This window comes from Eriocheir sinensis, unplaced genomic scaffold (assembly GCF_024679095.1).
Source record: "Eriocheir sinensis breed Jianghai 21 unplaced genomic scaffold, ASM2467909v1 Scaffold1086, whole genome shotgun sequence".
Classification (NCBI taxonomy): Eukaryota; Metazoa; Arthropoda; class Malacostraca; order Decapoda; family Varunidae; genus Eriocheir; species Eriocheir sinensis.
This window is the reverse complement of record NW_026110392.1, coordinates 112,514-125,188: the sequence shown is the minus strand read 5'-3', so window position 1 is coordinate 125,188 and position 12,675 is coordinate 112,514. Positions and strand designations below refer to the sequence as shown.

General features: G+C 40.8%; 1 protein-coding gene across 1 annotated transcript; it reads left to right on the top strand.

The window, feature by feature from the left end:
• Positions 1-10,981: 10,981 nt before the first annotated feature.
• On the top strand, positions 10,982-12,311 carry LOC126989171 (uncharacterized). The gene is made up of 2 exons (XM_050847724.1): positions 10,982-11,780; positions 11,880-12,311. The coding sequence occupies exons 1-2, from the start codon at positions 11,637-11,639 to the stop codon at positions 12,309-12,311; spliced, it is 576 nt and encodes a 191-aa protein (XP_050703681.1). The 5' UTR covers positions 10,982-11,636.
• Positions 12,312-12,675: the final 364 nt, after the last annotated feature.

The following is a 12,675-nucleotide window of genomic DNA, read 5'->3' as shown; positions in this document are numbered from 1 at the left end:
AAGCAATGTTGTAATCATAGCCAGTGTCATGGTCTGAGTGAGTGTAATTGAATAGTCTGCAAATATAAAATATGACTTGTTTCACTTCCTCTGACTAACTGCTTTCTGGTTTTCAAGGCTCATCCCCCTATTTTATGGATAAAGGAAATTAGATAAACAATGTTGATGATGACATACAAATATCAATCTAGTTTATTAACATAACTTGTCTCACAGAGTGGTGCCGGCCCATCGCACAACAGTGACACATCCGATTCAGACGACGGCATTGGAGAGGGTGATGAGGATGTTGTGAGTGTGAAGGCCGTGGTACTGCAAGACACACCCAGGCTTCGAGGGGTTCAAGGGTCGGGCCGCCACACCCAACCAGAGGAGCGGAACTCTTGGTGAACATTCCAAGTTTAAACACTTACAAGTCCTTTTGTTAAACAGAATGGCTTATGTGTGATGAAACAGAACATGAACCAGGTATTTAAGTGTTAATGACAGAAAAAATATTTTAGAAGTAAGTTTCCAGTTCATTGAAAATCTGAATTTACACTGAAAATCTGAATATACTTTCAAGTAATTTAATAATCCAGATGTTAGAAACCTCCATACTGTAAGAGAACTTGTAAAAGAAAATAATTATATAGATGACAAATTTTACATGATTCTTCTTCTGGCCATAATACTTTCTGTGTTACTGGGTAGTGTGACTTTGGAGACTAAAGAGGCACTGGCCATCATGTTTGTTTTTCAAAATAAATGTTTAGCTACAAGAGTTAAGACAAATATGGGAAATAGCTCAAGATTACAAGAGGAAAATAATTTGCCCAATTTTTTTATGCATGCAGGAGTTCATATATCACCAGTGACAAGCCTGAAATTATAAAAATAGGGCCTCAATCTTTGTCTCCTCAATTTATCTGACTACCTTAAAAATTTATAAAGAAAGAAAGACCTTGGGTGATAAACACTGACCATTCTTACTTAACACTGAACTCAGCATCAAAACTAGGCAGCAGTATTTAAGTCATGTTAAGAGACAGCAACATTGTACAAGTTGTTGTGGCAAATTTAGCAGAAGTAACCTATGTAAGCAATTTTTTGAGACTACTCCTTAATGTGAGTCATCGTGTCACAGCAGTAGTTTCAGCCTTTTCTAACCTTTGAATGCCACCTTTAATGTTTCCACATCAGCAATGTATCAGTGATACCAAACACGTATGAAAGAGTGCAGTGAAGATGCTGACAGTATTTTTCATTGTGTAACAGTTAAAGAAATTTGAATTTTTGCAAATTGTTTGGTTAGATTGACATCTAATTCTCATCTCTGTTTGACATCAAGGTATCATTCAGTCTGGAACTGTGAAAGATGTTGCCATCAAGTTTGTAGGATTTCCATAAGTAACATGTTCTTACTGGTAACTTTTTTTCAGTAAAGTTACTGTATGTATTGGTTTACATCTTTGTTTAGTACAACTCATGTCAGTATACCCAACAGGAAGTTACATTTATTTTTCTCTTGTTCCTCTTGGTTATGGTCAGAAATGTATTGTGTGTTTGTGCCTCAAGGTTAATGTAACAGTTTTGGCACTAATTTGTCAGGGATCCCACCTTAACACTTGTGTTAGAAATTTCATCCTGTATACCTACTCTGTGGGGAATTATGTTACTGTGAAACAACTGAGACATTTTGTTCTTATACCTCAAAAACATTATGTTATTTTATCAAACATTCCATCACTAGTTCAACATATTTTCCTAAAAATTGTTTTCCTTTGTTGTAAGTTGACATGCTTAAATAATTTCATTATTATTATTATTATTATTATTATTAGTTATTATTATTATCATTCTTATTCTTCTGATATTATTATTCCTATTATTATTATTATTATTATTATTATTGCTATTATTATTATTATTATTATTATTATTATTATTATTATTATTATTATTATTATTGCAACTAATAATAATCAGTGCAATGGATAGAATGGTTGTGCTTGTGTTAAATCTAGTCGGGGGTAAAATGGCTCCAAATCTTTTTGAGCCACTGCTTGGGGTGGTGCTGGCAGTGTGCTGGGCTGGTGATGGGAAGAGTGGGGTTAACCAGAGATGACATTTTGTGGGGTCTATGATGTCATTTTACTTCTATCATGAATGGTGACTTATTGAGTGATAGTTTTATTTTTAATTAACAACTAAACCGCATATCTGAAAATACTACTAAAAAGTTGCATTGCTGAAATCCAACAAAAATTAAAAACTACAAGGAAAGTTGCCCCATAATGGTGACCAAGCCAGTGGTGACAATGCCTTGGTGTGGCAGGAACACCCCACTCACCCTCAGACAGCCTACAGGGACCTGCCAAGTAGGGTGTGGGTGAAGAGTTGTAAATTATTTCTCATAATTCCCCCAATTTTAACATTGTAAATAATCACATCAATTCCATTTTATCATTATCATTCATCATCACTCTTGAAGGGATAGCAAATACCTCAGAACAGTGTTTGGAGCCTCAAGCAGTGTCTCAAAAAGACTCCCAAAGAATGTGACATTCACAGATAAAGCGCTGTGAAGCAGAAACCAATTCATTTGACTCCATTGAAAAAAAGAAAGTGCAGTTTATTTTACATATATCATTATTGTCACAGAACTCCTTAAAAAATTATCACTTTTTAATTTTCATTATTATTATTATTAGTATTAGTATTAGTTATTGTTTTTAGATGTACCATGATTTCCTCAGTAATCATTTTTGTGTGATAAAGTCCCAGCCTGTTCACCTTGGTCCTAGGTTTACAGAGAAACTTGTATATAATTATTAGGTAACTTAAATGTTCTGATGTAAGACAAAGTCTAAGGTAAAATTATGTATATTTTTAACTACATAAATTTGGAAATTCGTTGACTAGGCCTATAAGGAATATTGATGGAAAGTGCTTCAAGTTTATTCTCATTCTGAAATTATGTTTGAGACAGACTGGCCTTAATTAATGTAGTAAGAAATATTTAAAAAAAAATAATATTAGGCCTATTTTGAGAAACTCATAATAGCTCTATTTAACTCTATGTATATATTGTGTATACCTTAGAACTCTAGATAGGTTTGGATATATACATGGTGTTGTATATAGTGAGGAACTTCATTTTCACTATTGTGTATAAGGAGTTGTATATTTGTCTCCTGACCTGTCTCATCGCCTCAGTCTCCTTGCTAACCTGAGGGGCTCTACAAATTTACCTCTTAAACTCCCATCTTCATTTGTTCATGAGTTCATTTTATGTATATATATCACTCTCTCTCTCTCTCTCTCTCTCTCTCTCTCTCTCTCTCTCTCTCTCTCTCTCTCTCATTAATGTTATTCATTTGTGTAATAATCTGTAATTTTATAATTTATTTATTAATCAGAGTAGTATCTATTTTTTTCTATTTATTATTTGATTTAATAATAAAGAAAACTTTTCTACTGAATATTTTCTATATTTTTTCAGTCTTATATTTTAATTATAGCTAATTTGGGGTAAATTTCTTCATGTATGTACACTTCATTACTTGTCTTCCCTCTCAAGGAATGTTTAAAAAAATGTCTTCAATTACTTCAGAATCTGTCATCAGATAACCATGACTGTGTCTTCTTTACCATCATTACTTGTACCTTCTCACCCACCATAAGTTTCTTGACCACATGACAGCTCTGACCCACAAATCACCATTATTCATTGCTGCACCCTTCTTCCACACAGTTTCAGACCAACTCAGACTTTACCCACACACACACACACACACACTGACACACACACACACACACACACACACACACACACACACACACAATATTAAATACATGCTCTAAGTTTCATATGTATATTTTCACCCTCCCATACATACAAAAGTGGGAAATAGTACTATAAGAAAAAATACACAGATTTTTAAATCGAAACCTGGTGCCAAACATTTCCCATTTTCTTTCATCATTTTAATAGCACCATGTTTTCATATATATTTTACATAAAAGGTACAACAAAAGTGACTTATTAATAGTATACACTCTTAGAAGCCTTCTCCTAATTCTTCAGCTTATCCTTATTCTTTATAATGGTGTGCTGTCACCCTGATGCTGTTTTACATTACATGGTCTTTACATGTCACAGGAGCTTTACCCTTTGTATCATACAACTTTTCTGTAATTAGAAGTCATATTTTCATTTATACACTGGTCTTATTTTCTATCATTTTCAACCATTCTTTCTTCTCTTAATCCCAGAAATTTAAGTTTGGAATATTTTTCTGTTCACCATTCTGCAGCCTCCCTCTTACCTGTTGGTCCGGTCAGAACTTGACCAAAGGAAAAATACTCTACCAAGTAAATGTAAACTACAATGGATGAATATGCATTTCTTTTCTCCCTAAGGTAGAAACTTTGGAATCTATTCACATTCAAATTTTGATAATAATGATTGTGTTAGTACGTACTTGTTTCTTCAATGCACCATTTCTTCCAAAGAATTTGTTAGAGCTTGATAAAAAAACACCCAATAGTAATTACTATAATTTAAGTACGTACATTAATATATCAAGGATTAATGAGGTCAATAATAGTGACAAAGTAAACTCTGTAATCTGCAATCGTCTGTCATAACACCCCTCTCAAGATAGCTGTCTTTTGAAGCCTTCACTAGAATTTCAGTGACTCTTTGCAAGTGGCAGTTTGGGTCACTAGAATTTCAGTGACTCATTGCAAGTGGCAGTTTGTTACACAGCCCTTGAACTTTAAGGAAAAACCTTGAAAGAGAAGATTGCTGGAGTAGCTCATCAACATGGAGAAAATTTCACAAGGGTGGGCTGGTGAATGTTCAGCAAGACACCTACTAGAAGCTAGAACCTAAGAATCATAACTTTTTGGCAGCCAATGAAGCACAATGTGGTAAGTAGTAGTAGGGGTTCTTGGTGTAATTTAAAAAATGTCTTCCTGCCATATCTAGTAAAATTCAACTATTATAGAACTTGAAAGACCCAGCAGTAAAGCATTACAGTAATCAACGCTAGAGAAAATGACTGAGTGAACCAACACAAGAAGAAAATGCCTATTTCTATACTGTTTCGATCACTAAGTACAGAGGTTTCTTATATGCAGATAAAAATGTTTGACAATCTGATCTATGTGTTCATTATAATCCAGTCTACAGTTCAAGTATGTATGCTCCTAGATCTAGACTGTTTCTTTATTGCAACAATAGTTCACCCACATTGATGGAGAGGATATTTTCTGCACCGTCAACCTTTATTTCTTCAAATGATGACGATTTAAGTTTTGCTACTATTTACTTTCAACTTTCATTTTGTCATCTAGTGCTTATGTCAACATCAATAACTCAATTTTCCTTATTAGATCAACAACGGAAACAATTGGTTCAAAAATTGATCCCTGAGGAACACGAAACAGCATGGGTGTTGCATCTGGGACAACCTGATTTTATGCGGCTGTTATTGCTGGAAAAAAACAAAAAAAACGAAAATCCTGTCGTTATATATGCAACTCAATCCTACGGCTAGTCTGTGGTAGAGGCACACGCAAAATGTAATGGCAACTCTGGGTCCACAAAGGTTGCTGTAAGCCAAAAAGAAGCATATAGATAAGTAAAAAGGAAGAGATAAGAAAATACTAACCTACAATGCCCCATGCACCGCTCCGTCCATCCTCGACCACCCGCCACTGCCCCCGTAAGAAAATACTAACCTACAATGCCCCATGCACCGCTCCGTCCATCCTCGACCACCCGCCACTACCCCCGTAAGAAAATACTAACCTACAATGCCCCATGCGCCGCTCCGTCCATCCTCGACCACCCGCCACTGCCCCCGTAAGAAAATACTAACCTACAATGCCCCATGCGCCGCTCCGTCCATCCTCGACCACCCGCCACTGCCCCCGTAAGAAAATACTAACCTACAATGCCCTATGCACCGCTCCGTCCATCCTCGACCACCCGCCACTGCCCCCGTAAGAAAATACTAACCTACAATGACCTATGCCCCTCTCCGTCCATCCTCGACCACCCGCCACTACCCCCGTAAGAAAATACTAACCTACAATGCCCCATGCACCGCTCCGTCCATCCTCGACCACCCGCCACGACCCACTTAAGAAAATACTAACCTACAATGCCCTATGCACCGCTCCGTCCATCCTCGACCACCCGCCACTACCCCCGTAAGAAAATACTAACCTACAATGCCCTATGCACCGCTCCGTCCATCCTCGACCACCCGCCACTGCCCCCGTAAGAAAATACTAACCTACAATGCCCCATGCACCGCTCCGTCCATCCTCGACCACCCGCCACTGCCCCCGTAAGAAAATACTAACCTACAATGCCCCATGCACCGCTCCGTCCATCCTCGACCACCCGCCACTGCCCCCGTAAGAAAATACTAACCTACAATGCCCCATGCACCGCTCCGTCCATCCTCGACCACCTGCCACTGCCCCCGTAAGAAAATACTAACCTACAATGCCCCATGCACCGCTCCGTCCATCCTCGACCACCCGCCACTACCCCCGTAAGAAAATACTAACCTACAATGCCCTATGCACCGCTCCGTCCATCCTCGACCACCTGCCTCTGCCCCCGTAAGAAAATACTAACCTACAATGCCCCATGCACCGCTCCGTCCATCCTCGACCACCCGCCACTGCCCCCGTAAGAAAATACTAACCTACAATGCCCCATGCACCGCTCCGTCCATCCTCGACCACCCGCCACTGCCCCCGTAAGAAAATACTAACCTACAATGCCCCATGCGCCGCTCCGTCCATCCTCGACCACCCGCCACTGCCCCCGTAAGAAAATACTAACCTACAATGCCCCATGCACCGCTCCGTCCATCCTCGACCACCCGCCACTACCCCCGTAAGAAAATACTAACCTACAATGCCCCATGCACCGCTCCGTCCATCCTCGACCACCTGCCTCTGCCCCCGTAAGAAAATACTAACCTACAATGCCCCATGCACCGCTCCGTCCATCCTCGACCACCCGCCACTGCCCCCGTAAGAAAATACTAACCTACAATGCCCCATGCACCGCTCCGTTCATCCTCGACCACCCGCCACTGCCCCCGTAAGAAAATACTCACCTACAATGCCCCATGCACCGCTCCGTCCATCCTCGACCACCCGCCACTGCCCCCGTAAGAAAATACTAACCTACAATGCCCCATGCGCCGCTCCGTCCATCCTCGACCACCCGCCACTGCCCCCGTAACTTTCCTTCCGCCACCTTACAACTCATCTACCAGCCACCCTTGGGATTGATTACCCGTCACCTGCCCACCTCGTCGTCTTGTTAACCGGTACGATGAAGACGAGGAATCCGAACATCTAAGGACACTAACAAAAAATAGATAAAATAGATAACTGCCGGTTCACATGCTCGCCGCTGTGTCGCCTCGGAGCTTCACCTTCACGCACCGTTACCAGATTATCGTACTCAGGCCTCAGGGCATTGTATTTAAGGGTTTTTGACGGCTAACTATTGCCAAGAAACATCAGGCATTAACTATTTTAACGATAAATATAAATGAATCTAGTTATTAGGGCCCAGGAGACAGATTTTGGGTCGGAAATTGGTAAATATAAGAAGCTGAGTACGACAATCTGGTAACGTTGCAAGGCTTCACGTGAGCCGCAGTGATGAGGCACGCCAGTCTCCAACCAATCACAGTCCTTCTTTTCATCCTCAGCGTGCTCTCCATAACTGTTGTCAAGAAGCACCAATAATTAACCACTTAAACGATAACTATATATGAAGGCAGTTATTTGGGTGATGAAAGCAGTTTTGGGTCGGAAATCGGCAAACATAAAAGGGAGAGTACGATATTCTGGCACCGTTGCTTTGAACACAGAGCGGCGAGGCGAGCAGCGGGAGGGTCAATACATGTGAACCAACGGTGATCATTTTTGTTATGTGTTTAGTTTTTTCATTAGTGTTGTTTGACGTACTTGATACTCGTCGTCATCTTCCTGATTAAGACGTCGGCGAGGCGAGGAGGTGAGCAGGTGACAGGTAGGCCCTCGGATGGCTGAGATACAGGTGGATGAGTTGCAGGGCGGGGGTGGGAAGGGTATCAACATGGGCAGTGAAAGTGACATAGTATAACAGTCTATCTCCTCCCCCCTTTCCTTCCCCTCGTCACTACCTTTCCTTTCCTTCTTATCCCTTTCCACAACTATTCCTTCCTTCCCATCTCTCTTCTCTACCACCCTCTCTTCTGTTCACTACCCTCCCTTCCGTTCCTTCATTATCATTCATTACTTGATGGTAGCCTAGCACATGGTGGCCTCACGTTCGTCACCACCACCGTTCCATTTATTTTCTTGATAGTGTCTTAAGATTTTATCCATTAATGTCTTTTATGTTGTTGTTGTTGTTGTTGTTGTCACTTGGCAGCGTAAAGGAGTCGTGTGTTCGTGTGCCTAAAACAGGTGACGGATACGTAAGGTGAAGTGAGAAGTGGAGAAAAAAATTGACATTAATTAGTGATTACTGAATGCTTTCTTATTTATGTATTTATTATTGGAAAAATCTTTATATTGATTAATATATTCTGGACACACACACACACACACACACACACACACAGATCAACGATAATGAGCATGCACTTGCTCGTGTCGCGAGGGTATCTGCTGGCGAAAGCGAGTCCAACTCGTGATCAGGCCGTGGTGAATGAATTACACACACACGGATCTCCGTAGTGTAGTGGTTAGCGTACTCGCCTCTCAACCGAGAGATCTGTGGTTCGATTGCCTTATCGGGTTCGATCACCTCACATAAGGGATATTTTCGTTCACTTAACTTAAAAAGGGTCAGAAAGCTGAGGGAGGTGATCCTAGATCCTAGACTCCTGAAGATTTTCGTTTTAACAAAGCAGAAAGAAGGGTTAGTCATAAGACAAGTCATTAGACCCCTGTGGGTGATTTTCATTTATTAACATCAAGGGGACATAATATTGAGTGGAATGTTCACCTCACAAGTTTTTAGGCTTCGAGGGCGATTATAAACACTTACGGGGAGCGAAGGAGGTGATTTTTTACGAATATTTTAAATTGAAAAAAAAACGGTTTTTCACTCATTTATTATTGTTATTATTATTATTATTATTATTATTATTATTATTATTATTATTATTTTTTTTTTTTTTTTTTTTTTACGGTGGATCCTGATGGTCGGTCCAAGGCTTCTTCCCGGTGGGTCCTGATGGTCGGCCCAGCCCGTTCTGGCGCAGGCGAGTGTTTATAGTGGCGCCATCTTGCATTGGCTCATGCTGCCCTCCCGGAGCTCATCTTTAATCCTAGAATCTAGAGTCCGGGTTGATAGGTGGTCACAGGCAACTGCATGTGAAAGCTTCATGTCAATCACAAGGATACAAGTGGCACAACACCGAGAATGTGGAAAAAAATCTTCGACAGCCGTTATCTCGAAAATTGGATTTTCTGCTTTCAACTCCTACTCCGCCTTAACTATAAATGCTATTACAATCTGTGTTGTTTGAAAAACCTCTAAAAGGCCAATTTTTTGCATTAAGGATATTTTCAAGTATTTGAAGAATGAAAAAGAAAACCATTATAATGGGAAAGTGACATTTGTAAAATATTTTTTTCTTTAAAAAAAAAAAGTTCTACTGCTTTTATTTTGTCTATGGCTGAAATGCAACATATTGATGACCAGTGCATGAAAGGTGGTGAAGGAAACACGGGCTAGGGAACGAGTGTTTATTCCTGACTAGTTTCGCCTTAGTGGGCTTCTTCAGAGGAATAAGATTTATACATGGGTAAGCTGTCTTATATACAAAAATGAGGGCTCCCCTGGGATGCTTGGAGGGTGTTGCCTGACTCGGACCTCACTATCCGCCACTCCTTCTCTGGTCCTTGACGGCCACATGTGCTGCTGCTTCCGCCCACACTACGTCGCCTGTTCGTATGTTATTGTTCTTTTTATTGAGGGTGATGAAAATAGATTCATAGGCCTTCCTGTGTTGTCTTGAGATGTTTTCTTTTAGAATTTTAGCCTCGTTCCACTTCGGCAGGTGACCTTCTTCGTCTACATGGTTTACTAGAGCACTTTTTCCCGGTGGTGTTTAAGGTCAGCTTTGTGCTCTTTCAGTCTTGTTGCGAGACCCCTGCTGGTTTCCCCGTAATATTTGTTGTCGCAACCGCTGCAGGGGATCTCGTATACAGTGCTCTTATTATTCTTGGTGACCTCGGCCTTCTTGATCACTAAGTCTTTTACCTTTTTGCCCGCGGTTGTCACAACTTGTATGTTTGTACCGAATAGAGTTCTCCTGAGGTTGTCTGTCAGGTCCGAGTGCGGCACCACCAGGTATCTTGTGTTGTCATTTTGTTGTTTGCAGCGGATGATCTTGCGAGCTTTTTCTTCTGCGATGTAAAGAAGACCTTTGGGGTAGCCTGGCTTAGTGAAAGTTTTTATTTATATATTCTAATTCCTCAGAAAGGAATTCGGGGCTGCAGATTTGTAGCGCTTTCAGGAAAAAGCCTATTTACACCCGTTTTTGTTCTCTTGCTATGAGCGCTGAGGTATTGATGAAGTCGTTTTTATTTTATGGGTTTCCTGTACACTTTGAATTTTACGGTGCTTCCCGATCTTATTATCAGTGTGTCCAGAAACGGGAATTGTTTGTCTTTTTCCATTTCCACCGTGAATTGAATATTGTCGTTCACTCTTTAATTTCTGTAGCAGCCCGTCGATAAGTGTCGTTCCTTAGCCCGTGTTTCCTTCATCACCTTTCATCACTTGTCATAATGTCTACACATATTGGTGACCATTAAGATGTCGTTTCACTTATGTTTACGGACAGTCATCTAGTTAGGACCAAAAGCCCTGTTTGGTCTTATCATAAATGTCGTCCTTCCCCAATCTCTTCTGTATAGTATTGATATGACATTCATTTCTCTCCTTAACTTTACCGTTTCAAGCTTATGAGTATATGATACTGGTTGCCTAGTGCTTGGATATTATTAACACAATATGCAATACAATACTCTTATAGACTAAAAAAGATAAAAAGCCTATAGATGGTGTGATGTGGTCGAGTAGGTATGGCTACGAGGAAAAGGTGGACGTGGAGGGGAGTGTTTGTTAAAAGAGCGGCGCGCGGCGGGGCTGGGCCGAGGGATGCGGGAGAGGCATATTATAGTGAGCGGGCGACTGCGGTGAGGAGAGGAGGTGGCCAACGAGACTGTAACGTGAGACTCTCGTGGAACTGGAGACCTCGTATTTCAGTGTAATAAGCACAGGGTGGAAATAATTGTGCAAAAGTACATGATGGTCTTCCGTCGGTGAATTGTCTTTGGTTGAGTTTGAAAACATGAAAATGTACTTACGTACTTTCGAGTGCTCTTCGTTATTACAATGAGCCCAGTGAGGATGCACAGTGATGTGCTCGGTGCCGCTGGAGACTTGGCGGTGTAGAAGATGATGAAGCTAATTGCTCGTGAATCTCGGGAGCCAAAAAGTCCCGAGCTGGAGCTGCATCATGATATAGATGGTGTAAGAAATGCAGTAAACAAGTAAAGAATTTCGTCGAAGTTCTTGAGAGGAAGGAAGGCCCACCACAGCCACCATGCAGACCGCCTACGCGCGCATGGTCTATGAGCGGCAGCAGCGGAGTCAGCGAGCGGACGGGACGCGGGTACGGCGCCGGGTTACCTTCGTCCACTTGGTGAAGGACCTGTGCCGACGCCTCATCGCCTTCCTATTCACGCAGGTAACGTTTGTCGCCTTATTAACAGCTGCATGAGTGAAATTCTTATGATTTTTTGTTGCCTTTGCATCGCTGACCCCATGTCCCGGGGCGGGGCCGCAGGTAGGAGTGTGTGGCTTGGTGGTGGCATACAACATCATGGGAGCCTTCGCCTTCCGCGCCATCGAGGGGGAATACGGCGATGCGTCTCCCGAAGAGGCTGCCTTCCGCCTGCGGGAGGACACCGTCAGGAGACTCTGGAACATAACTGCGAGACTCAACATCCTGGAGCAGAGCCAGTGGCGGGTGGAGGTGACGAGGACCCTGGAGGACTTCCAGGGAGACGTGGTGCCCCTGGTGAAGGCGAGGGGTTACCGTGGCGTGCTTCCTATCCAGGCGTGGTCCTTCAGCGCCGCCCTCATGTATTCGCTCAGCGTCTACACCACGATAGGTACGTTCCGACAGCCAAAGTTATGTACCCTGCTAGCAATGCTTATAGTCGTAATAATAATTGTAATAATAGTAATAACTACCAATATTTTTATTAGTTATTAATTTTTATTATTATTAAAATTATAAGAATTATTATTATTATTATTATTATTATTATTATTATTATTATTATTATTATTATTATTACTACTATTATTATTATTATTATTATTATTATTATTATTATTATTATTATTTATTTTTTTATTTTTATTATTATTATAACTATTAAGTTATTATTATTGCTACCGTTGTTGTTGCTGTTGTTGTTGTAGTTGTTGTTGTTGTTGTTGTTGCTCTTCTTCTTCTTCTTCTTCGCAGCCCATTATTATTATTATTGTTATTGTTAGTTATTATTATTATAAATATTATTATTATTATTATTATTATTATTATTATTATTATTATTATTATTATTATTAGCATT

Bases quoted from the DNA above. Each gene is read 5' to 3' on its own strand.
- LOC126989171 (XM_050847724.1), top strand. From the start codon at position 11,637: ATGCAGACCGCCTACGCGCGCATGGTCTATGAGCGGCAGCAGCGGAGT. The intron at 11,781-11,879 runs GTAACGTTTGTC...GCGGGGCCGCAG, and splicing joins TCGCCTTCCTATTCACGCAG to GTAGGAGTGTGTGGCTTGGT.